This window comes from Apostichopus japonicus, chromosome 20 (assembly GCF_037975245.1).
Source record: "Apostichopus japonicus isolate 1M-3 chromosome 20, ASM3797524v1, whole genome shotgun sequence".
Taxonomy (NCBI): Eukaryota; Metazoa; Echinodermata; class Holothuroidea; order Aspidochirotida; family Stichopodidae; genus Apostichopus; species Apostichopus japonicus.
Window position 1 is genome coordinate 32234754 of NC_092580.1, and position 25247 is coordinate 32260000.

At 36.4% G+C, this 25247-nt stretch overlaps 1 protein-coding gene and 1 long non-coding RNA gene across 2 annotated transcripts in view; one reads left to right on the forward strand and one right to left on the reverse strand.

The window, feature by feature from the left end:
- LOC139961442 (histidine ammonia-lyase-like) overlaps nt 1–24847 on the reverse strand; it is a 36281-nt gene extending 11434 nt beyond the window's left edge. Inside the window, exons 1-13 of the mRNA XM_071960612.1 lie at nt 24395–24847; nt 23075–23317; nt 13308–13371; nt 11143–11161; nt 10593–10667; nt 9322–9394; nt 8398–8464; nt 7672–7835; nt 6806–6945; nt 6416–6463; nt 3055–3106; nt 2237–2332; nt 68–222 (exon numbers count right to left, since the gene is read on the reverse strand). Coding sequence (XP_071816713.1) covers nt 68–222; nt 2237–2332; nt 3055–3106; nt 6416–6463; nt 6806–6945; nt 7672–7835; nt 8398–8464; nt 9322–9394; nt 10593–10667; nt 11143–11161; nt 13308–13371; nt 23075–23315 — 1194 coding nt within the window. The 5' untranslated portion in view covers nt 23316–23317; nt 24395–24847. The remainder of the gene's footprint in view (nt 1–67; nt 223–2236; nt 2333–3054; nt 3107–6415; nt 6464–6805; nt 6946–7671; nt 7836–8397; nt 8465–9321; nt 9395–10592; nt 10668–11142; nt 11162–13307; nt 13372–23074; nt 23318–24394) is intronic.
- On the forward strand, nt 547–1322 carry LOC139961443 (uncharacterized). Its single transcript, XR_011790889.1, has 2 exons — nt 547–713; nt 1054–1322. It is a non-coding gene; the product is annotated as an uncharacterized lncRNA (long non-coding RNA).
- Nucleotides 24848–25247: the final 400 nt, after the last annotated feature.

A 25247-nucleotide genomic window follows, 5' to 3' on the forward strand; every position in this document is an offset into this window, starting at 1 on the left:
TGGAAACCATTTTAGAATAGTTGAGAATAATTTCTCATCAAAAGGCAAATGAGTCCATTCAACTTACCTGAGGGCAACATCGAAGGGTGTAAGCATCTTGAACTTTGCCGCAAAAACGATGACTCTGTGATATTTCAGAAGGGTGGGTTTCCGAATGCAACAAAGAACGTAACCTCCAAGCGACCTCTCGTTGACCTCTGTGGGGTCTAATGTTGTGGATAGCTAGTGTCAGGGGAACAAGAGAGAAATATGCACAGTCATCCTTGGTTTTTTTCCTCTTTTGAATCATTTTATTACCTTTATTAATCATCAATATTTTCACAGAGATTAAGTAAACTATGAACTTCAAGTTACAAATAAAATTACGTCACATACAGTTTTTGTAAACTTGAAAGAATGTCTCGAGAGCAGTTTAGAAAAAGTAACAAAATGTACAAGATAAATTAGAGGACAGGCCAGGACAAACCATCACAATGTGACATATGCCTCTGATATGAACCTACTTAAGTTTGCTGTCCGGAGAACCGGGATGGGTGTGACAATTATTGTTGTGACCAAATTTGATTTCCGGTTTGGTCTTTGCTCCTTCAATTGGTTTATAGCGCCCTCGTTTTTAGTGAGTGTAACTTAGATTGACTTCAGCCATCTTGTTCGGGCTGTTGCTGTTTTCAGATGGTGTTTCAACAGCTTGCTTATGCAATTTAAAGGTTTAGGTGGGTTAATAGTTTCCTTCGTTTATTTTATTGTCTATTGACAGCTTTCTTGGGGTATGGGTTTTTCTGTGAGGTTGCTAGGTTTCTTTTTGGTACATGTGACTTTGCTCTTTCTTCATGGAGATAGTAACGACAGTGTATTCCTATACTTTATATATTGAGTGCATTTATGTCTTGTTGTATTCAAAGTGTAACGTTGGGACTTATTTATCATTGTTTCCTTATTACTTGGTTGCAGTGCAGTTTTTATGTTTTTGTAAGATGTGTCAAGGTTTTTGTTAGAGATTGACATTGTGTATGTTACAGTGTGTTTATTCATAATTGTATTTTGTTTTTCCAGTTTACGGTTGTGAACTACAGCTCAGGTTCTTACGTTTTCGGTTCTTACGTGGAGGTGGGGAAATTGTTTCGGTGAGATGATATTTTGCAATCGTTTGTTGCAGGGGTATATGTACTTTTATTGGGCTTGGGTTTATTTTAATATTCTGGTTTAGTTAAGCTTCCCTGGGCAAGCCTGGGTGAATGTGTTTTTCAGTACTGTGGTATTCAGTGGGGAAATTGGAGGTTTATCAAGTTTGTAGTTTAGACTTGGCTAGGGTTTATATCAAAGGTGATCTATTTCACTATGCATATTTTTCAGGGATATTGTTACGTGGTTATATTATGTTAGGTCTATGCAGTTTTTTGGGAGTTTGGAAGTCCTATAGAGTTAAAGGGGTAGTAAGTTTGGAAGTCCTCTAGAGTTAAAGGGGTAGTTTATTGAGAGATTAGTAGCAATTTATTTTTTATGTTTTTTGCTTCTTTTTTACTCTCTTCAGTTAATCGCTACGCTGTTAAAGTTGGCGCATTACACTACAACAGATCTCCAAATAATGCCTCCGAGTTTTCTTTTAATTGAGCTAAGGACCAACAATTATACCGTTGCCTGCGCTGTAAATATACCCCTGAACCAGTCACCTAACAGAGTTATAAGCTGGTGGTCCATTATCACATGGATAGGGTTTTCATATGAGCTTCTATAGGCTTCCTAACTTTTTGGGGGTTCACTAAACTATAAACGCTCCCCAAACTGCTCAGGTTTTAAAAATAGTTTTGACTTAAGAGAAGCTCAGGTAACTGTTTAATCCTGTCTTACTGATAACGTTGCAAGGTTTTCATGGTAACACATTCTGGATAAACCGTTCCATTCTGACAGGATTGTGTGACAAACACCAATTTAGCAATTTGTTGATGTTCAAATCATTATCCACTGCAATTTTTCAAATCTTTTTAACTCCAGGTAACCATGTTAAAGTGCTAAATGAGCATTCACATTTTACCACAAGGTGAGAATTTCTCAAATCAAATCTGATAACAGGAAATTGAAGATATTGAAAAACCATGCATGACAATGACTTGCTAGAGATAGAAACATCTATATTATACAAAAGACATTTCTTATTTTTCTTCACTGCCTATCCCATCCCCACTCACACAACCCCCCCCCCCCACCAACCCCACCTGCTTATTACCTCAAAACTTACCACTTTCAAAGGCAGTAGTAGTTCCCTTCAACACCTCGATAGTGAGGGCAGCAATCACGTCTGCTTGTTTGGCAATATTGCCAGCTCTTTCAACAGCTGCAAGTAGAGATACATGCCCTTTAAACTGAATCAATATATTTACAAATTCATTAAAAATGAATGAATATTTAATATGCAGATCATGTTTAAAGGAAATCAGCACTGCCTCCAGATATGTTAGGAAAAACCAAAACTGCTCACTTTATTTTGCCCACAAGTTGAGTTGAGTATAAACATCCATTTCACTGACATCAACAAATACTTATCTCAAGAACTTTTGCCTTAAACAAAAGAAGATAATTCAGAGATGAATTTAATAGTATTATTGCAACCAGATCCACTTCCACATGTCGTTTGAAAGATGCTTTCACATGAAGTTTACATGTTATCTGACAAACTGAGCTTGAAGCAAGCATTGGTAATGTCAAAGATACACATTGATAAATTGTTTTACTATTGTTTTCAAGGTGAACCCCAGCTGATAAGTAAGTTACTTATTTGTAAGTTACTTAATTCTTAAATTTTGATGGGCAGTCTATGACAATTATTTATCACAATTTATACTTATTTAGACAATTACGATCTATTTTAGTTATACAAAACCCAAAGATATCAAAGATGTACCAGGAACTGTGGCAAACTTTGCCATGCTGGAGGTTTACTAACATGAAACAGATCAATAACCTGGTGCCTCTTTATCAAAAAAGCTCACATCATAAATTTGCCAATTAATTAGGCACTGTTTATAGCCAATTATCAGTATATCATGTTTTAATTACCTTCTGCTCCAAGTGCCGTTATTAGCTGAGTACCATTGATGAGGGCAAGTCCCTGAAAAAAAAATTATTTAAAAAAAAAAAAATGGAATAAATAACAAATTTGAAAGGTTCCATTAACATTACAATTAAGAATAAGTCACATGACAAAATCTCCTACATTAAATTAGTAGGCGATAAAAAGACATTCATTACAGAGACACAACCCTTACCGAAATGCCAGATCTGGCTTTATATCTGGTTTAATCTGGCCAGATCAAGTTTTATCTGGCCATATAAAGCCAGATATAACTGGATATAGAGTCAATCCAGATATGCAGATAAAGTTTTCTCTGTCAATATAAAGTCAGGTATAACTAGATAAACATCATGTATATCCAGTTATACCTGACTTTATATTGACAGATAAAACTTTAAGATTGTATGCTCTTACATAGTGTATTTTCATAGAGATTTACATTGCACTAAATTGTGGTACTGCACTATGCATATATATTTCAATAGTAAATCACTTACAGTGCACACTAAGTCAAAGGGGGGTGGGGAATAACTATCTCTATCTGGGTTGCTAGGCAACCACAGGGTCTTAGCTTGAAACAGGATGACTCAGAGGTTGATTAAGTGTGAAGGCCACTTTTGAACAATGGACATATGTGTTTTGATACTCTAGGAGTGAGATAGGAAAGGGAGCTATGTGTACACTAGTGTCCACATGGTATGAGTAAAGAGCAGAAGGAAGTTTAACAGAAAGGATTGGTACATTAAGAAAAGGTGATGGAGATTCGTAAATAATAACCTATTGATGTCAGGACATTGGCAAAGGTTTCTATAGTAAACTGAACAGTCAGAAGTAAGGAAGATTTATTTGGAACGGATGGCAACAAGGAATATATTTTGGGACTGAACTTCGATACTGAATGGAACATATATCGCCCACCTGGAACTTATTTATTAAAGCAAATATATTAAATAAAAGAATAGCACAACGCAATTTAGTATCAACATCTACAGGACCACAGAAGAATAAAGAACTCAACCTTCAATTATTATTTTTAAGTGTACTAGTGGTACCGCGCGATGCCAGTTTATTTAAGTAAGTAATATGATTTACCTGGGCGAAAAATTTGAATGTGCATGTATTCAATATCAGTTTGCAAATGTTTTGGTAAGGTATAGTAAAAATGTGATATGTGCATGCACATTACATATTTCCACTTTGTTCCAATCCAGTTGAGTTCTGTGTTTATATTTTTTGTGTGTCTTGCTCTCTGTATGGGTCTCCGTACCAGAACAGAGATAACTGATCACGCTGGAAAGTTTCTCTCAATGCTAGTCCAGTTTCGGCCACTTATTTCCTATTTGATTGACATTTTAGCCATATATATATTTTTTTTTTATATCGGCCATATAAAAGTTTATCTGGATTTTCTTTATATCAACCAGATAAAGTTTTATCTGGCCCAGATATGGAAGCCATAAACTTCAACCATATAAAATTTTATATGGGCCATATACAAGTTTATCTGGATTATATTTATATCAACCAGATAAAGTTTTATCTGGCCCAGATATGGATGCAATAAAATTTAACCAGATCAAATTTTATATGGGCCATATAAAAGTTTATCTGGATTTTCTTTATATCAACCAGATAAAGTTTTATCTGGCCCAGATATGGATGCAGATCTGGCCCAGATTGAAATTCCAGATCTGGGCCAGATCTGGATTTTTATATCTGGCCCAGATCTGGGATTTCGGTAAGGGAAGTGACAAACTTCACAGAACTTGATGCAGAGAGAGAGGTGGAGAGAGATGAAATCTAGTAAACTGCATGTTTGGGTCTGTGTGATATCTCACGCACATTACATGAGGTACAGGAAATAATCCTTAAATCTTGTTTTCTACAAAATGCAACATTACTTAATTGCTGCTACCAATTTTCTTTACAACAGCTGTACATAGCACAGTAAACATCAGAGAAACCCAGTAGACAATTTGGTTTCATCTGACCGACCATACAGCTACAGTAACATGAACTCAGTGTTAGTCATTGCTTCAAATTGACTGCTCACTGCTGAGAGGGTAAATCAATCTGGATAAAACCATACAGGGGATTAAAATAATCAGTAAAAGGCACTCAAGGGATCCCTGATCCTAGTTTGTTTCAACACTTTGAATACTGACAATTGAACACAGATGCTACCAACAATAGAATGGACAAATGGTTAAAACCAGCTGGTTGTGTTTGCTACCCTGGCTATCTTGTGGGTTATATTGACTAGTTAATTGCTTACTTGTTGTTGCATGAGCTGCTAACCAATTTGGATCAAAATTACAGAGGATTGTATTCAGTATTAAAAAGAAGTAGGCAAGTTAACCTCTTCTAAGAGGCTTAGTGCTTAAACCACATGACAAAACAACAATTTACCACAGATATTGACCGCACTTGAGAGAGTTACATATAGAAACAGTTCATCCCATCTTCTTGTGTTTGTTACCCTGCTAGGTAGGCTAGTAGGTCTCCTTCCATGCAAATTAATCTCTTGGACAAAAACTACATTGATAGTTTGTTCAAGTGTTGTCACACAGTTTATAAAAGCTTCAAACACTGTTACTTGACAAAGTAAAAAACAAAGTCAAAACCTTCACTTCGGACATCTAAAGCTAGCAATCAATGAACAGCTGTATAGGCCGATAGCCTAGCCTAGCTTGTCCTCATAAAATTAGGATTATCATCTACAGCTAGCAATCAATGATCATCTCTATAGGCCGATAAACCTAGCTTAATTGTCCTCATGCAATTAGGATTATCATCTCAAGCCAACAATCAATGAACATCTCTATAAGCCAATAGCCTAGCCTAACTTGTCCTCATGAAATTAGGATTATCATTAGTTGCACAAAAATGTTATTGAATGCATGAAGGAGCCTCCTTAACGGGTCTAAAAAGTCCACATTTTGCCCCACTCCTAAAAGCCTTTGGCTTGTACCTTCGACCTTGGACCTTTGACACTAGAGAAAGGGAGGCTAACAGTCTATATATCTACATAGAACAAACAGCAAGCCTTGATTTTACATTGATGTTCCCTGCCTGCATCTATTAATCAATGAAATTCAACCAGCAACTTTCGGGGTTCAAATGCTTCATGAAAACAAATTTGGAAGCAAATAAAAATGGAGGGTTTTTAAATACTTATGATTGAACATTTCTCCTGCTTAAGTTATTCTAGAACCAATAATACAGTCATTGACACAATCTCTTTGAAGGGTGCAAAATATTTTAAAAAAATTAGTTGCTGTTTAATGAAAAATAACAAACTATTTCTGAAAACGGCAATGTATTTTCATTTGATGTCATTCATACCTCCTTTGGTAATAACTTGAGGGGTTCAAGTCCGTAGCTCTTGAGGATCTGAAAAGAACAAGAAACCAAGCATTAAACATCTATAGTGATCACAAGATGGTGTATACAGTACATGTAATAAACCAACTTATTATGTGGAGTGTTGGCTCAGTGGTTATAATGCCGGTACCTTTCAATCATAAGGTCCCCAGTTCGAGTCACTCCCAGATTAATGTATGTTATCCAGTTACAAAGTTGTTGACAATAACAATTCATAATCATGGACATTAAATATGAATCTAAGAGACTGACTTCGGTCAGCTTGCGGCTTTGATAAGCCAATTAGGCTTCTTCGCGAGTTCCGGATCTAAAATACATACATACTGTACATACATACATACAATCACTCACCACCTGTGCATCTCCCCATCCACTCTTAGGACTCCACATTTTACCTTCTCCCATTAATCCCAAAGCCAGATGTGATAAGGGAGCAAGGTCTCCACTGGCCCCGACTGTACCCTTTGAAGGTATCCAGGGTAAGCAAGAGGCTGAAATATATTGAAATTAAACAATATTAATTCAACTAATTCTAATAATCCTCATATACTACACATATACTACACATATACCATGTTCTAACTGTAAGAGATAATTTACAAACCAGATTGATAAGAGGCATTAAGCATCAAAGGCAGAGAATGGAATTACTGAAGTATAACTGACACCCTTATTGGTAACTCCAAATGGGCTAAAACAAATCATTATATGTAACAACTCTTTCATTCTTTGGAGGTCCCAAGCCACTTTACCTCCCAACCTTAAGAAACTCAGATCCCTCCTCCATATCTCAGTAAATCTTATATGCTCACCAAACTTTCCCACCAATATTCAGTTTTGATACAACCATCACAGGCAAGGTTTATTCAGGGAGGTGCCATCATTGAGATGACAGTTACCTCATACCTGTATATATCTATCACATTGCAGTGTAATATCTTAAACAGCAATAGAAAAGTAAATCATTGTCTGTTTCAAATAACTCAGAGAGAGGACAAGGGTTAGGGGGAGAGCCTAGGCCACTCTATGACCCCTTCTCTTATGACTTTGTATAGATAAGTGAAGGCTCGGAAGTATGGTTTTATCTCTAAAAAGAAAAGTGATACAAAAATCTATGAAAGGGTAACAACTGGCTGCAGAAAGTGATTGCAGTCAATCCTAGCAATACATACAGAGAGGAAGAATTGTCTCTCCTCCTTGGAGAGAGGATTATTTACCATTAAATGCAGCGACCACCTTCTGCAGTGTCCCTGGAGAAATGCCACTGTAGCCCTTGGAAAGGATATTGACTCTCAGAGCGAGCAGTTTTCGTGTATGTTCCTGGCTGAGAGGTTCCCCTACTCCAGCGGAATGTGACCTGATCAGATTCTCCTGAAGTTGCCTACGTATTAAACAAAGATGATCGGGGAACTATTTTATCCAGTATACGCAAAAATCCTACACAAAAAAGGTCAACTTGCTATACAAATCCAAAGAATGTATAGCAGGAATCATAGTATATTTATAAGAGACGAAATTTCAGTCTTCAATACTGCTATATGAAATTTGAACATTAAAATTATTCCCTGACGATGATGGTGCAGAAAATATGGTTTTGGCAATGAAATATAGTCAAATCCATTTAATTAATTTACCCTTCCTAAAACTATGCAGTACAAACAAAGAAATGTGTGCCCGAGCTTTCACAATGTGACAGAAATCGCATAGCACCATACGAAAAGAGCATATCAGCGGGCAGTGGTACCGATGGAATCTCACAGCTCTTCTCTGTCACACAAGCAGTGATTTTTTTTATGCCTAGTCAAGAGCCATCAAGCTGCAGTTTGATAATTAAAATTGCCAGAGAGTATACAGTGTGTTTAGGAGTAAGAATTAAACCAGACGCAGCAGTTTGATCGAAAACACGATCTTCAAAGAAAACAATTTACAGAGATATTACTTACTTTAATTTATCAGGTGAAATCACCACTTTAGCAAAGTTTCCAAAACCGGTGGAAATACCATAGACAACTGTTGCGGAGGAAATAATGCACAAAAGCTGGTTATATGTTGGTTGAACACAGTGGCGGAGCGTCCATACAGCCGGGGGGGGGGGCGAATGCCCCCCGACGGACTCAAATGGACTGCTGGCGCCCTTTTCTGCTTTTTACCGCTTTTTACTTATTCACAATTATTGACTTTTTTATTGATCAGCTCTCATCTACCTATTGACATTTGTCACATTTTGTTGGTGAAATTTTCTGACAAAATGCTCTAACGGCTATTTATTCTTCGTTTATCTGCAAATTAGCAAGGCCCAGAAAGGGTCATTTCCTGCAATCTCGGGAGTATCTTTACTCAAAAAATGTCTGTACGCTCCGCGCCAACCTGTGGCGCTCCGCCTAGATAGTGTCGAAAGCGCCCCTACAGACCATTATCGCCCCCCCCGACCAAATTGCCCCTAGCTCCACCACTGGTTGAACAATTGTAATTTAAACATTCGGGATATGCAAAGGAGGCCCGGAGAAATTATCAACACTCTGGTTCACACTACTGCTGCTGCCCAACCTCACAGCACTTTAAACTTCAAAAGTAACATTTCTAATGTATCTGCATATTTAGTATCGGGTCAGTCTAAAACCCTACATAGTGCAGAATGCCTCGAAAGAACCCTTAGCTCCTCAAAAGTAATCAAATTTCCTTCTGTGCATCTAACCCACAAAATAAGACAAGAGACTGGGCATGGAATGTGAGAAAGAGCTAGGTCGAGGAATGGATTAACTTTGATATAAAATGCAGTGATACAATCATTTGTCTTGTAGAAAAAGAGTTTTTACATATTTTAACCACAACTAAGTATCAAGAGAGGCATAAAGAATTAGCGTTACCTTTCTGTTCTTTCAGTATTTTATCCACCATTTCTCTTGCCTTGGCTACTTTCATCCAAGCTTTCGCTGTTACCTGCAATATAACATTAACAGTCAGTGGAACTACAAAAACAAAACAACAAAATGCTCCGGGACTGACTCATACCACAACATAGTGGAGTGGAGTGTTAGCTCAGTGGAGTGTTAGCTCAGTGGTTAACACCGGTGCCTTTCAATCATAAGGTCCCCGGTTCGAGTCACTCCCAGATTAATGTATGTCGTCCAGTTACAGAGTTGTTGACAATTAACAATTCATAATCATGGACGTTAAATATGAATGTGAGAGACTGACTTTGGTCAGCTTGCGGCTTTGATAAGCCAATTAGGCTTCTTCGCGAGTTCCTGCTTGCAGGAGGATCTAATATACATACATACATACATAGCAGCAGAGATATTAAAATCACAAGTTAACAATTTATTCAACGAAAACAGGAAATCTTGTACAACAGTAAACCTAGAATGTTTAATGAGTTTAATGATACATATGTAGGGAGACAAGGGATCCAATGATAAGCTAATTGAATATGATGGATGGAAGTTTTATGAAGGTGAGGTGGTACAAAATGTAACGAAAAACCAATAACATATGAACACACAGCCAGACTCAAAATTCGTTTAAGACCCTCGAATGACAATATTCCTTGCCTATCCTCATTTTATCAACTGATACTACCGATTGTATGTTGAAAAGGTAAAGCATGTAACACTTTAAGTTTTTAAGGTGAGGGGGCCCAATATTTTTCTAAGAGGGGAAATACTGCTTGAACCTACTTTATAAAATGACAAAAGCATTCATGACAAGTCTTTTGGGGGCCCGACACAAATATTTGAGGACGGGGGTGGGGGATGGGGAGATCCAGAAAACTTTGACACCTAGTAAAGGTAGAAACGTTTAAAATGTATCACACTCAATTTGTCAAATCAATAGTCATATTATGAAAGAAAAGTAAATCTCTGAAAGGAATTTATATGTCATATTGATGTCAAAATGATGTCACAGAGCAACCATTGTGATCAATCAGAGTAATGACCTATTTTTCAATCTTTAATAGACCATATCTAGAGTTTTAAAAGAGAATATGACACAAAATTGTCTACTCTCTAATTTGGGAACATAGGATGACTATTCCACTCTTTCAAATCACCTGAAAATCCCTTTAGAAAATTCAAACATGGTATATAATAATTCTAAAATATTCAATCTAAAAATTCTTTCAAATGTTTCTGTTTACCTCAATTTTGTATCTTCCTGTTCCTAGTTTTGTCAGCTCATCAGCTGTGAGGCTCTCCCCATCTAAATACACAACCTAAAATCAAATTTTATGAAAAGATGATGAAAGATACCACAATATTCATGAAGCAAAACAAAAACATAATTAATAAATAATTATATCATAAGTAATTAATATATAGCAAAAGTTATAAAATATGGTCATTAACTTTGACATTAAGTGTAGTGAAACGCACCGTATCTGGTTTACAGAAAGATTTTCCTTTTGTTAGTTTTAATTTTACCTCAGCCTTCCCCTCCCTCCCTCCCCTCTCATGAAACACAGCTATAAGCTGTTTCTTATACAATTGTTTACTGTACTAAACTTCTTGAAAAGATAATTTCATTTGACTTACACATTCCTATTTGGAGTTTAGCTCAATATTCTTTCAAAGCTGTGAAATGGGACTACAGGTGCAAACCAGGCACAATAATCATAAAAATTATTCAGAAGTGAATATACCCAGCTAAGAAAATGGTATATCAATATGGTAGAAAATTAGGTTACCTACCTCTGATAAAGAAAGTTGTCTGGCAACAGTTTTCTTGGTTAAGGATTTAAAATTGATATACTTATTTGGTGGTGAAAGTTTTTTTTTTTACTAAAATAGTATTTTTCTTTGTGGTCCTACATGTCCCACTACAAGAACTATTAAATCATTGACATGAATATAAAGACTCTGAAAGATAATTAGGCCATGTTTCCCCTTCTCTCCTCCTAGTCAGTTTCAGATTCTGTAAGTGTGAACTACATACTGTATGCTATTAGACTGATGCATCTATAGAAACAATTCTAAACCTGCAGGAAAATTCTGTAACCATTACACCCCATCAGGTTACTGGCATGATTTCTGCATGGCAAAAGTACTTTTAGCTCAGATTTTTACAGCCACAAAGAGGGCACTAAGTATTGTACTGTATTTACAAATGTTTTGTAAAATATTTGTACCATATAATATATATAATGCATGCTTATGTGTGCATGTGAACCTGTGTTTAACTGCTACTGTACATGTGAACTGCTACTGCAGAGACAGAAACAGCTGCTGTATTGAAATTATATCCCATAATGATCAGACAATGGTTAAACAGTAGCCGGAGATGTCAGGAACACCCATGTATAGTCCTTACTACCTGCATGTAATAGATAAAACAGCTGTGAACTTATAATGCTATTTTGAGTTAGATCAATTCAAGTCAACCATAGCCAGGGGTGGCAATTTGTTTCAAATATTGGGGGGGACATTGCTTGGGTGCAGGCGAATTACTATCTAAGCGGAGCGCCACCATTGGTTGACGCGCAGCGTACAAGAAAATTTCTGGTTTTGATAGCCCCCAGATCACCGGAAATGGCACTTCTCGGGCTTGAAAATGATCAACCAGATGTACACTTTTGTCTGAGAACCAAGCATATCCCAATAGTTTTTTTTTTTCATTCATAACCTTTTTCAAGATTGTCACCAGTCACACATCATGTTCGACCTCATCGCATCTCCTGTGGATCATTGCTTTTGTAGGTAATTCTACGTAACGCCCCACAATACCCGTCAGCCCCACTTTTCAAGGTTTTAAGCCCATATTTTGTTCAGAATTTGAATAATAAATTCACTTCAAAACATACCCATAATGTTGCACAAAATTTCATCTATGGACAATCAATATAGAAAAAACCCCTTCAACCCCTAACAGACCGGTCAAAATTGCACGAGTAGAGGGAATTATGATGAAGAATGTTGGAATTTTCAAAAATTCAGACACAGTTAATTTATTGGTGTACAAATATTAAAACCTCTTATAACGGCTACTATAAAACTTCGATATCATAAACAAATACCACAAAAATATGCTCGAGGGGGGGAGGCGGTCTTTACCCTTCGCCTCCTTGGCTACGCGCCTGCGGTTAGAAATCTAGTTGGAAACAGGCAAAATGGACACCCAATGAACCCATATCGATGTGGATCAAATGTATGATTGTACGTACTTACACTCATACACAAGAGATGTACAGACATTATATGATAATAATCATGATCGCCGCCCATGCATTTAAACCGTCTTCAATTGTGACGTGTACACTGTCTTCATAATAGTTGGTTGAATAAATCAAATAAATTAGGCTGATTATTTATATATTTTAAATATGGTTGCTACAGCCCTATTTTCCTTTTTCATCGGCAAACCAAATTTCATTACGGATGCGGTCCGTCTAACTACTTTCGGTCGTAAATAGTAACAAAATGTGACATGGTTAGACAGGCGCCTTGCGAGGGATCTGCCAAGGAAGGGGGCGAAGCTTGTAGGCAAACTATCTAAGCGTAGCGCTTCCATAAGTTGGCGCGAAGCAAAAGAAAATTTGGGCCAAAAATGACTCCCAGATCGCTGGAAATGGCACTTCCCAGGCCTTGTAAGTTGCATCTAAGCATTTTCTATTTTGAAATTACTAGCGATATCATAAAAAAAATATGCTAAAAAAAGTATGCCACAAAATATTGGGGGGGATATTAGATACTATATCCCCCCCACCTAAAATATTGGGGGGACATGTCCCTCCCGTCCCCCCCATGATCGCCGCCCATGACCATAGCGATGTACATACTGCATGTGAATGTGTGTACATGCATACATTCATGATGACATATAAACAGTACAGCTGGTAACTCTATGTTGGAAAGGATACGGTCCTTGCTGTGACGTGTCAACGGATCCAGAACTGGACGAGATTTCTCCATCGTCTCTTAAAACTATACGAGAAAGAAAGAGAAAGACGTAACTAACGTTAAAGACAAACTGAACAAATTAGCAACGAACGAGACACGCATAATTAAAGATGGAATATGCATGACACAACTATGAAAGGGAAAGGAGAAACTTAGCAAGAAATTTATGGAAAGAATTGTTCAATTGAAGACAAATTGGACATATGGAATACAATGGAGACATTTCATGGTAAAAAAATTGAATCAATTTAACTACAAGATTCATCCATCCACATAATATACTGAAAAGTTCAAGCCCTATTTTGGAAGAGGAGGGGAGGGACAGGGGGCAGAGTAGGATAATTCTACCAAACATTCCAAGTATTAATCAAACATATAACTGAAAATATGATCAAACCGAGACATCCTAAAAGATATTTCCAGCAAGGTTGACAAGTTCACTACTAGCAATATTAAAAGTTTGTACTCGATTTAAACTTTATTTATGGGATGGGTTTTGTTTCTTACTTTAATTACTTTTTTAGGTTTTTTTGCTTAAAAACAATTCCCTTTAACCTCTGCTAACCTTTACCTTAAAGTGACTTTTTACCTCTACAAAAACCACTACGGATCTTGTACAATCTGAAGTTAATCCGTAAACCAATTGTACAAATTTATGAAGTTTAACAGAAGAAAATGCTATTTGATTGATAGTGTTTACAAGCCAAGACCTCACACATGGTAGATACACACAGTTCACCGACATGGCATCAAGAACAAGTCAAAGGAATACAAAATGGAAGAAAATAAAGAAGAAGAAAAAACAGACTATAAACTTCACACGAAAGTTGAACCTACATGCGCCATCACCAAGGACAAACTTTTTTTCTTAAATTGAAAAGACATACTATTTACATGCAAGATATACATTGTGAACTAACATGATCGACCATGACACTTATTATCATGCGAGATCAAAGTTACATTGACAGATGTCTTTTATCATTGTATATGATCAATGTCTATTTTTGCAAACATGGTCTTCACATTATGTATGTACAGTAAGCAGACTGCTTAGATGTGAATACTTAATTGCCAGAAATAAAATGACACGCCTGTGATAAGAGACATAAATAGTGCAGTACTTTTAGTTAGGATTCAACAACAGATGGCTTCTTTCCCCACATTCTGATATTTAATGCAATCCACTTTTTATTTAAACTTTGCGATGTCATGCAAATAGGTGTTAAGAGACGATCATATATACATGTATATAAAAACATTGAAAAGTTATGTATCTAGGAAGGGAGGCCCCCATATTGGAATAGGAGGGGCTTTAGAGAGGGGGCTAAGGGGAAGGAGAGGGGTAAGAGGTTGAGGGATAAGGGGAATGTAGACTAGTTATCATGATGCTTTGAATCTAACTTTTTGTTACTGTTAAGCTGTTTCCTTTTGCCAAGTAGATTAATGAAAATGCACCTACAACCAACTTCTCTGATGTCACATGAAGTTCTTTGCATTTAGTCTTTAACTGGTAATTTACAACCAAATGTATGGAGATTTACTCGAAATAACTGTGAAATTGTTGGATCTAGGGAACCAGTTTACAATTTTTTCATTAAATTGAATTAACTTTACTTTAAAGTGAGTCATAAAGTACTTCAGTTCATTTCTAACTTGATTTCAATGACCAGACACTCTTGCCCCTTCAAGGCTTTTGGATAGAGCAAATCAAGGGATTATCAATTTGAATATGCAGGACTTAATGTTTCCGCTCACTGATTCTATTTTGAGAATTGGAAGTTCCTTTATTAGGACCTCCAAAGCTGTTGTCGTAGCAACCCTTTCCCCACTGATGTGGCTCTTAATCCCATAAGCACAGAAAGACAATCCTTACTGTTTGTTATTGGTAGGCAGGCAATCCCTAGTGTCCCTCAACAATAATTGTGACTTTACCCTGGAGTTTAATAGTTTTACAGTACCTGTGCCAGCATTTGAAGATCATAACTTCTTGCAAAGTTTGTCAATGTATTAAGCTGAAATACCTTTTTGAAATTCTTATACTGAAATTCATGTTATAGTACATTATTTCATAAAGCCATTATTTAAGTGACATTTACTAACTGGTTTTAATGGTTTACATATTCTGTGATTTGGTTGCAAAGCAAATAGCAAGGTTACTCCACTAAATGTGTGTATGAGCTTCTCACAAAACCTGCCAGGGTTACATCAAACCAGTTCGAACCAGTTCTTCAAACTGCCAAGTTTACTTCCAGGGTGACGAAATGTTGTAATGACTTCTTTTATTTATTACATTGCATGTCATGCAGTGACTAACTACCATTGGTTAGCTGATACTCGTCAAATTGTAACATCTACTCTGCAGTCTGTCTGTGAGGCTGAAATTCCAACCCCATACAGCCTCAAATTCAGTATGTACATCGCCACCACCGTAGTCAACCCGTGATAACATTTGCTGTCATTTATTAAACTCACAAAGACAGTGGAGAAAGGCAGATCTGAGACATGTAACCACCTAACAAGGCTAATGTCTACCCAATTAATGTTCTTTCTATGACTGAAAGGAAACCATCAGTGGAGCTAATACTTCCTCCTTACTGTAAATTTCAGTGAAATTTATCTGAGAAAAACCAAACACTATGTCAAGTATGTATGTGAGAAAAGAATTAGCTTGATATTTGGGTTTGTCACGCTGTACATCGGTACATACAGGTGAGGAGAATTGCAGACATCTGTACATGTTTAAGACATAAACTTATGTAGAAGGCCTAAAATTTGCCTATCGGTGACTCCGAAAAGAACGTTTCAAAATTTCCAAGTGATTTGATGACCATTTATTCTCTTTACTCTTTTTTTTTTCTCCAATTGATCAAGAATTATGACCACTGTGAAAAATAGTGATAAAAATAAGGTGAAAAAAGTGCACAAAATTGTATATATGAATATATAGTTGTTAAAAGTTGCAAATGAAAGCAATGATGATTGAGAGACTCTTCTGATTCGAATCATAATCCAGATCTGACCAGTCTCTATCACTGATGAAAAAACTTGTCTGGAAACTTAACTATATGGACAACTATTATGAGATGTTATGTGGTGGCAGAGCGACAGGTCATGCACGGTCACCACAGGAAGGGGGAGGGAGTGGGGAGAGGAGGTAGAGTGATTAAGTTAGCAGACATTAATCTAGAGACAAATTTATTTCTACTCTGTTCTCGCATGTATTTGTGAAGCCTGCCTCAAGAATCAAGCAGAATAAAACAGCCTGACAACTTTTGTTGATGACGTGGTACGTCTTTTATAATCAGAATTATATGAAAATGGTGATGCTGTTGGACTAAGCCAGAGCATGCAACTCCTATGCCACTAAGAGGACATTGAGATATGGCGAAACTTTCCACCTTAAGGCCCTAAGCTCTGTCTACATGCGTGCCTATTAAGAATAGATACCTAGCATCTGAATTCTCATTTTTAAATGGAAGGGCACAAATTTTGTTGTTGTTCCCTTTCATTTCCAAGGGTTAGCTTTAAGAGAACCCGACTGCCAGCCTTGCATCAAAGTTGCAAGGCACTGTTTGGTGTTTTGCCTCATTGCATTGGCCCTTGAAATTTGATCACATCATTATACGTTTTATTTGTTTGCAAATGCAACAAAATTACTCAAACAAAAATAGACATAGTAAAATACATTGCCATATAGCCTGCAGTTTGATGCCTGCAAGTTTTCTCTAACCAGTATTAAAAGTACAATAAAATAGGCATTGGATATAGGTTTGAGACCACTCCAGATATTTCAACAGCCAACAGAGAAGCGTTTAATATCCGGTCATTTCAGCAATAAGTTGACAGAAAAGCCTTGCTTATTGTGTTATGGGTTTAACCAATGCTTTTCAGTATAATAATACAAAAACAGGGGGAACAAATTCTAGTGCTAGGTAACTCAAGGTGCACCCAAACCGTGAATTAAGTACTGTAGAAATGTGGCTGTCAACTCGAAATGAGAGTGGGCAGACATCTGGCATTTCGCCCGGACAGTGCAGTAATTTGGGGGAACTCCACGAGACCGAAGGTCCGTGAGACCGAAGGTCCGCGAGACCGAATATCCGTCAGCCGATGGTCCGCAAGACCGATGGTCTATGGATGGTCCATTGATCTTTACTAGACTTTTCCATTAAAGGAGCTTCAGAGTCAAAGAGATTGACAAGGGGGCAATATTGTTTAAAATAGGGTATCGCTACATCTAATTATTAAGTTATATTGTATTCTAAAATTCATTTGGGGCAGCAGGGGGGGGACGAGACTTTTGAGAGCGGGGGCTTTTGCCCCCTGCAACCCCCTGGTTATGCAACTGGTGGAGGCCTAGTATCAATGCAAGCCATCCCAGCCCCTTGTGCAAGTCACTGGTATCCACTATGAAAAGAAATGGCTGTAAATTCTTTTTAATTACGCGCTACGGTATTATCAACATAATGTTACCGGTAGTAATATTTGTCTTACCACTATTCTATACCTAGTATAATAGTTTCGGTCTCGCGGGGCCTAGTTATAGTTTCGGTCTCGCGGACCTTCGGTCTCGTGGCAGCTCTAACCAGTAACTCAAAATGATATTTTCTACCTGGCATGTGACATCTCACCAGATATTTATTTATGGCCAGCAGTTCTAAAATAAAAATGTTTGAAACAAACCTAAACAATCACCATTTGAAACTTAGAGAATCATTTATTTTTAATATACTCTAATGTGCTCTACCTTGAGGTGCTTTATGTGTACTTTGGAAAGTACATACACATAGTGGATAAACAAGTCCCAATCAATAGGCAGGCAAACAAGTACAATTTCATTACAGTTGATACAATCATTTATTCTTTAAATTGCCAGCTTCATTTTAACTGTATTCAAATTGCACATTATTCTGTTTCTTGATCAAATATAAACATTTTGCGATGAAGAATTTACAGTGGGGTGAATGCACATTTTACTTTAGCAACTCTATTGTGTGGAGAGAACAAACATACTGTGAGATGTTAGCTTCCCACACAATTCATAAATTGTCTCAACTCATAACATTTTGTGATCAAAACAGTGATTCAAATATACCTGATGTTCTTAGAAACAAACGTTATAATATTTGAGTGAGCACATATATATTAGCGTATATAGCACAAACTCTACACAGGGGACAGTAACTTTATAAGTAGTTGCATTTGATTTAAACAAAATACTTTTTGTTCATTGAGCACTATCCATGCAAGAATGGTAAGGGACTATTACAGGAAATTTGAAACTGCAACATTGACTATAGTTTTCATCATGAGAATATCTGTAATGGGAGTGGTTGTGAACTTTGCAGTTGATTGTTATGATTTATTTGTTTTCAAATAAAGTCAATAATCTGTACAAAGGATTGACAGAAATTTCGGTTCTTTTGAGAAGTTGTGGTTTTATAATTGCGTGGTACACAGATTTATAACAATGCTGTGGATTGTTCTGAAAATATGCAGACGAATTACAGCCTAGATTTGATGGTTTACTACCATGACATGTCACTACTACAAAGTGAGACAAAAAAAAAACCAGTTCTTCCATTCTCCTAAACTTAATACCAACACGGCACTACACAGTTTAAACAGGTATGGCATTGAAAAAGGTCATAATAATAAAGGCTTATGAGCACAACTACTACAGAAAACTGTGTGCACTGCTGTGCTGGAAAACAACTCAATAAATCTCAAAGTAACGATACAAAAGTTAAACCTGGTCAAGATTCTGGCTGAAATCAGAACCATTGACAAATAAGTAGTGTTTTAATTGCCTCTTAAAAGTATAGCAGCATTTTGGACTTCTTTAAGGCTGTCAGGAAGCTTATTCCACAATTTAGGTCCAGCCTTCGCAAACGAGCAATACCCATACGAGGATTTAACTCGAGGCTCTTTTAATAACGTATAAATTTCTGCTACGGTCAGAGGTTACCAACATATCATGGATATATTTAGGACCCAGTCATCTAACAGACTTAAACATAATCAAAATTATTTTAAAGTACACCCTCTCCTTGATTTTAAGCCAATGAAGATCATGGAATAGATCATAATGCTATACAAACTGTGCAAAGATGTATAGCAGTTAACCATAGTACTACTTATATTTAGAGCTCTAGACAAAATTCAGAGCCACTGCTACACAAAAACTCGAAACCTTAAATTATTCCTTGCATGATGTATGCTAAAAACATTATCGTATCTACCAATAACTATTATTTATCTTATCTACCAATAACTTTTATTTCTCTTATCTACCAATAACCTGTACCCAACTCACCTCACCTATTATCTTACTCAGTTTCTTTCTGATAATTCTAATCTCCACGGCTATAAATTCCTTTTCTGTTTGTTTCCAGCTTTTCTGCATATTTCATTCTGGGTCCATTCCGGTAGCCATTATGAATCACTTGTCCTCAAAATCTACTACTTATCAGCATAAATGTTATTGAAAGTCATCGATTGTTCCAGTAGAGCTCACTTTTACCAGTAAAAATTCTAAATTCGAATGGGGCAATGTTGATTTAAAGCCATGAAAAGCGATCAAATAGATTTCTGTAATTAATGGTACTAATTTTGAATTTGTAAATATCTCAGGAATATCATTGCAGTTTGCTTGTTTACTAGCTTCTGATTTCTAAGAGGTATCAAACCGTTAAACGAAAAATAGTGAGAGGCGAATGTCAATCTATGTCCAGACAATTTTACCGAGAATAGCTGAAATATCTTACAACGGCTAAGTCTGGATTTTAAAGAGCTTTAACTCTCTTTCAGAGAGAGTTTTCATGCAATCTGACCCTACATAGCATAATCATGGTAAGACCAGGAAATTTGCCTGCCCATCACTAATATAGAAAAGATCTTATTGGCTGACACAGTGACCAACTTCCTCTGGTTCATGTATCCACCCACAAGGGACCCTACGGAAGACCCGTTGACCCCACACCTGGTTATGAGGTCACACTGATGCCTGTGGCATCAGAGTCAACAGTCGTCCTTGATCTCAGCCCAGTTTGAGTTTAATTATGTTTTTTTTTTTAAATGAAAGCTATTGATATTAACATCTAGGGTAATTATTACAAGCCAAGTCGAGTGGAGCAAAGAAAAAGCAGTAAGCACCACTTAATTCCCTCAATTTTTCTTACAATCATGGCACCTTGTCACACGAACAGTCTCAGTCTCGTGGTGTTACTTTGAAGAGGGGAGATTAAAGTCTTTTCCAGCTTAAGTTTATTCCCCGACTCTCACGTCTTAAAGGCATTCTTCATATGTGGTCACAGCGCGACCTTACTCCTATCGGCAAGATAACGTTGATCAAGTCTATTGCCCTTTCTCAGTTGGTGTTTCTTTTTCAAGTTCTTCCTAACCCCCCCCCCCCCCCCTCTTCATTTTATTAAGAGCCTCGAGTCAATTTTGTTCAATTTTATTTGGTCTATGTAGTACTATGATAAATCCTATAGCTAAAGGTGGTTTAAATGTTACTCATATTTTTAGCTTTATCCATAGCTTGAAGTGCACATGGGTAAAACCTTATGTCGGTTGCAAATACACTCATTGGGCTAAGTTGTTAGATTTTTATCTAAGAAAATATGGCAGGTCCTTCCTTTTTCATTGTAATTTTCATAAAGATGACGTATAAACCGGCAATGTTTTCATTGACGAAATTTGTCATGCTTGGGCAGGATGTAATTTCTGCGTCCCAAGTAGTTCTTATAAGAAGCAGATCTTATGGAATAATTATAATATTAAAATAAATAATTCGATTACATTTTATGAGTCATGGTACAGGAAAGGTATTGTTTGTATAAAAGACCTCTTTAATGATAACAAAGAACTATTGAGTTTTCAGCTTTTTAAGAGTAAGTTTAATTTACGTTGCTCCTTTTTGCAACATTACAGTATTATTCATGCTTTTCCTGGTGAATGGAAACAAGAAGTAAATAACAATCTTCATGAGAATAGGGAGGGATCATTGTTCGGTAGGATTCAATGTTATCCGTCTTTATCACGTTATATTTACGACATTTTAATTCAAAATTTTGTCTCTCCTCCAAAGGCAGTTCCTAAATGGAACCTTATTTTAAATCTTAACAACATACAATGGCGAAATATCTTTCTTATCCCATTTAAAATCTCTTAGAGAGAGTAAGCTTCAATACTTCCAGTTTCGTTTCATTCATAGAATCCTTGGCACTAATTATCTTTTATATCGCATGGGGAAGGAGGAAACTCCTACACATGTGTACTTTTTGTGGAGAAAAAGATGAAAGACTAGAACACATTTTCTGTGAATGAAAAGTTACTTCTAATTTCATTCTTGATGTTGAGCAAGCACTACTTGGTAGACAGTTTTGTTTTTCAAAACAAGAATTTTTTTTGGGTTATAAACTTACTCTCAAACATCCCTACAACTTTCTAATTTTTCATGCAAAATATTTCATATTTCAACAGAAAACTCTGGGTAGTATTCCCAAGGGTATAGATTTCGTAACTAAATTTAAGTTTAACTTACAAATTGAATATTATCTATACATAAGAATAAGCCTAATCCTCCGATCTCCCTTCAAGAATTTAAAACTGCATTTAGTAAGAAGGATTTCATTTGCAGTTAGCGCTCTTTTTAAAGGGTCTCATTGCTTTTTTGGTTTCTTGTTTAGTATTTCTTCTTCGTAATGTTTTGCTTCTCATTGTTGTGCAAGTCGCGATTGTTATAGTTGAATAGTATTATTGTACGTTTTGTCTCTGCTGCTGCACTGTATGTATTGATATTGTTATGTACTATTAAAACTAAAGATAAGAAAATATTAAATTGTTTTGCAATGATTGAGTTGTATTGTAATATTAAAGAACTCACAAAATTATCATGTTTATTTGCATAAATTGTCAAATGAGTCAATAAAAGAGATGAAAAAAAAAAGAAAAAGCACCACTTGCTGGTATCAAAATTCAGTGAAGACTGCCCTGCTTATTTTATACCATCCTGTGAATGTGTAAACAAACCTGAACAATTGTCACTATACACTTAATGATGTTATATGATCAATATATTCTTATCAGATATGTACTGTCAATCACTGATCAATATATTCTAATCAATTACTGTCAATAAATGTCTTAAACTTTGCTCTTAGATTTTGTTTTAGAGAAGAATGTTTGAGCTAAAAGGACAGAGGCTTTGACCAGTGAGTTAAAATGTTAACATGAAACGTTGTGAAAGACAACTGTTGATATGAGAACATTATACTGTATCCAATTTATTATTTAGCGCTGAATAAATGCTGGACAGTGACATTTAAATAGTCAATCATACTGCTCAGGCAAACACGAAACCGCCACCCTCAAATAAGTTGGTATCACTGATAATAGTAAATTCAGCTACCAAAGGTAACTCATTTCAATGTCTCTGAAATAATTTGAAGGAATTTATAAACAATTCACAATTTAAGGAAAATTTGAGTGAATTCCATACTGTAGCTATTTAAGGGTTTTATTTTCAAGACAATATCCCCTTAATTGAGATGTCAAATGTCTGGAAATGTTCCTCTTTTATGGCTATAAAAAAAACCCAGAAGAGACAATTCAGTTTGTGAGCTGCATCAGCATGCATCATACTTCATGTATCATTTTAACATACAGTACCATAACTGACATTGCAATGTATCAAAAGTAATTTTACATCGTTACTTACTGAGATGGATGAAATCGTTATCATCCAAGACATCGATAATATCGTCCCCAGGATACAACAGGCTACCTCCACGGGCCTTTCTGACTTCCTTAACATCCTCGATGGAGCCATTGTAACCTCTCATAGTCTTGTATCTATTAAAAGCTTCTTTGCCAAGCCATCGTACGGTCAGCTCGGTGGAACTTTTGGCCTTACATGGGATGAGCAGCCACTCCCCTCGCACCCTTACGTTGACCTTCATACCTATCAACAAAATCAACAAATGGAGGATTCTAAACAGGAGGTGTGACCCTGGGTATGCAAAGTGGACACCCATGTAGGGGGTCCTCTGCCAGAAAAATTTCTCAAAATCTTCGCAGTGAAATAGTGCATTCTGGGTCAAATATTTATGAAATAAATAAAGTCTATCATGAGGTCTACAGGCACAGCTGTGCAAACAACTAGGCCTTTTCATTTCTGTGTGGGGTTGATTTGCACCTGCACATATTCAAACTCTTCACCATGGTAAACCATATTCAACTTGCCCACTATTAAAATAACTAATTGATACTATAGAGTTCCATGTTGCTGTTACACTATACAAGTTACAGATCTGTAAAACTATGATGATGTGGCAAGAGTAGACTGGATATGAAATTCAGAGTTACAAATAATCTTGTATGTAGTTACACAAATTTCACAAATTTATACAAAAGATATGCTTAGGCCTAGCCTAGAGGGAATAGTAACATAGAACAGTTCTTAAATATTTATACTGGCAACACTATGAAATAACAGATGAGCTGAATTGAGTTGGACACCTGTAGTGCAACAAAATAACAACACAACACCATTGAAGTGTATACTCAACTAACTTTATTCTGTACTGTCTCTTTACTTAATTCCCAATGAAGTGGTACATGAATTAATGGGGCAGTAAAGGATGACAATTGAGGTCCAGGGTATATCACATTCCTGGTGACTTATGCACTTACAATTTACAGTAGAATTAAAATAAGATTAATGGATTACATCAGCTACAGCATACAAGCATAGTAGAATACTTTGTTTACCATAATGTTTATTCTTACTAGTGTTACTGTTAGGCCTAACATTAAATACAGGCTACAAATTACAGTAATAATGGAAGAGTGAAAGTTTGATGTATTTCTTTGGTAAAAACATAACTGGATACTTGCTGGCACACTTCAAGAGACCAAATTTTAGTTTGTGTTTCGATCTTAAATCATGAATTTTCCAACAGTGTGCGCCATAATATGTGTACCACTCAAATATAGGCATATACTTACGGTAATAAAAAACCCACTTTCACTTTCTTACCTGCAGTGATACTGTAAGTAGGATATAGCCGTATTATACGCGTTGCTGGATTATTATTGAATACTGACGGTCTATCTTCACACAATTACAGTATGGTGACCTCAGAAACTTGACTTGAAACTTCAAAATCGATGAATGGACACAACAGGGATACCGAGTGAGTTCTTTGCTTTGTTGTTAAGTTTATCGTAGGCTGCAATCGTTTAGGAATAAATTATCTCAGATATGACTTCACGATCACTTTACATGACGAAGAAGTATAACGAGCAACTGTAACAAGTAATAATTACAGCAGTATATTTGACTTGAAACACGGCCTTTACAAAGATTGTTCAAAGCACGGAGGCGAAAATTGTAAATACTTTCGCAGAAACAATGACACACTTTACTTGCACTGCATGCTAGGTTACAGTACACAGAGCACATCAGGAAAACAGGAGTTGGCGCTTCGCCATTGACACTTCGCCATTGCCACTGAGAATAGTTCGTACGTTTCATAATAAATGTTTAATTTGTAAGTAAATATTATATTAGATACATAAATTCACAATAGAAGTTTTATCATTGGATTTTCTTGTTTATTTGTATGCATAAACTGCTTTAAATGAATCCAGTTAATAACGTAGTTATTCAAAATAGCTAATTTTCCCCACTATATAGTCGTACAGTCTGGAGGCTTGTCGAAGGTGTGTCGTAAATAATAACAAACGTGCGTGTCATATTAGGAACTGACATCAGCAGAATTAAATGCCGCTGATTGTTGCGGAATTTGAGGTTACTACGATGGCCCATTAGGGCCATAGTGAAAAAAAAATTGTCATCGTAGGTTACCTATTTTCGATACATACGTATT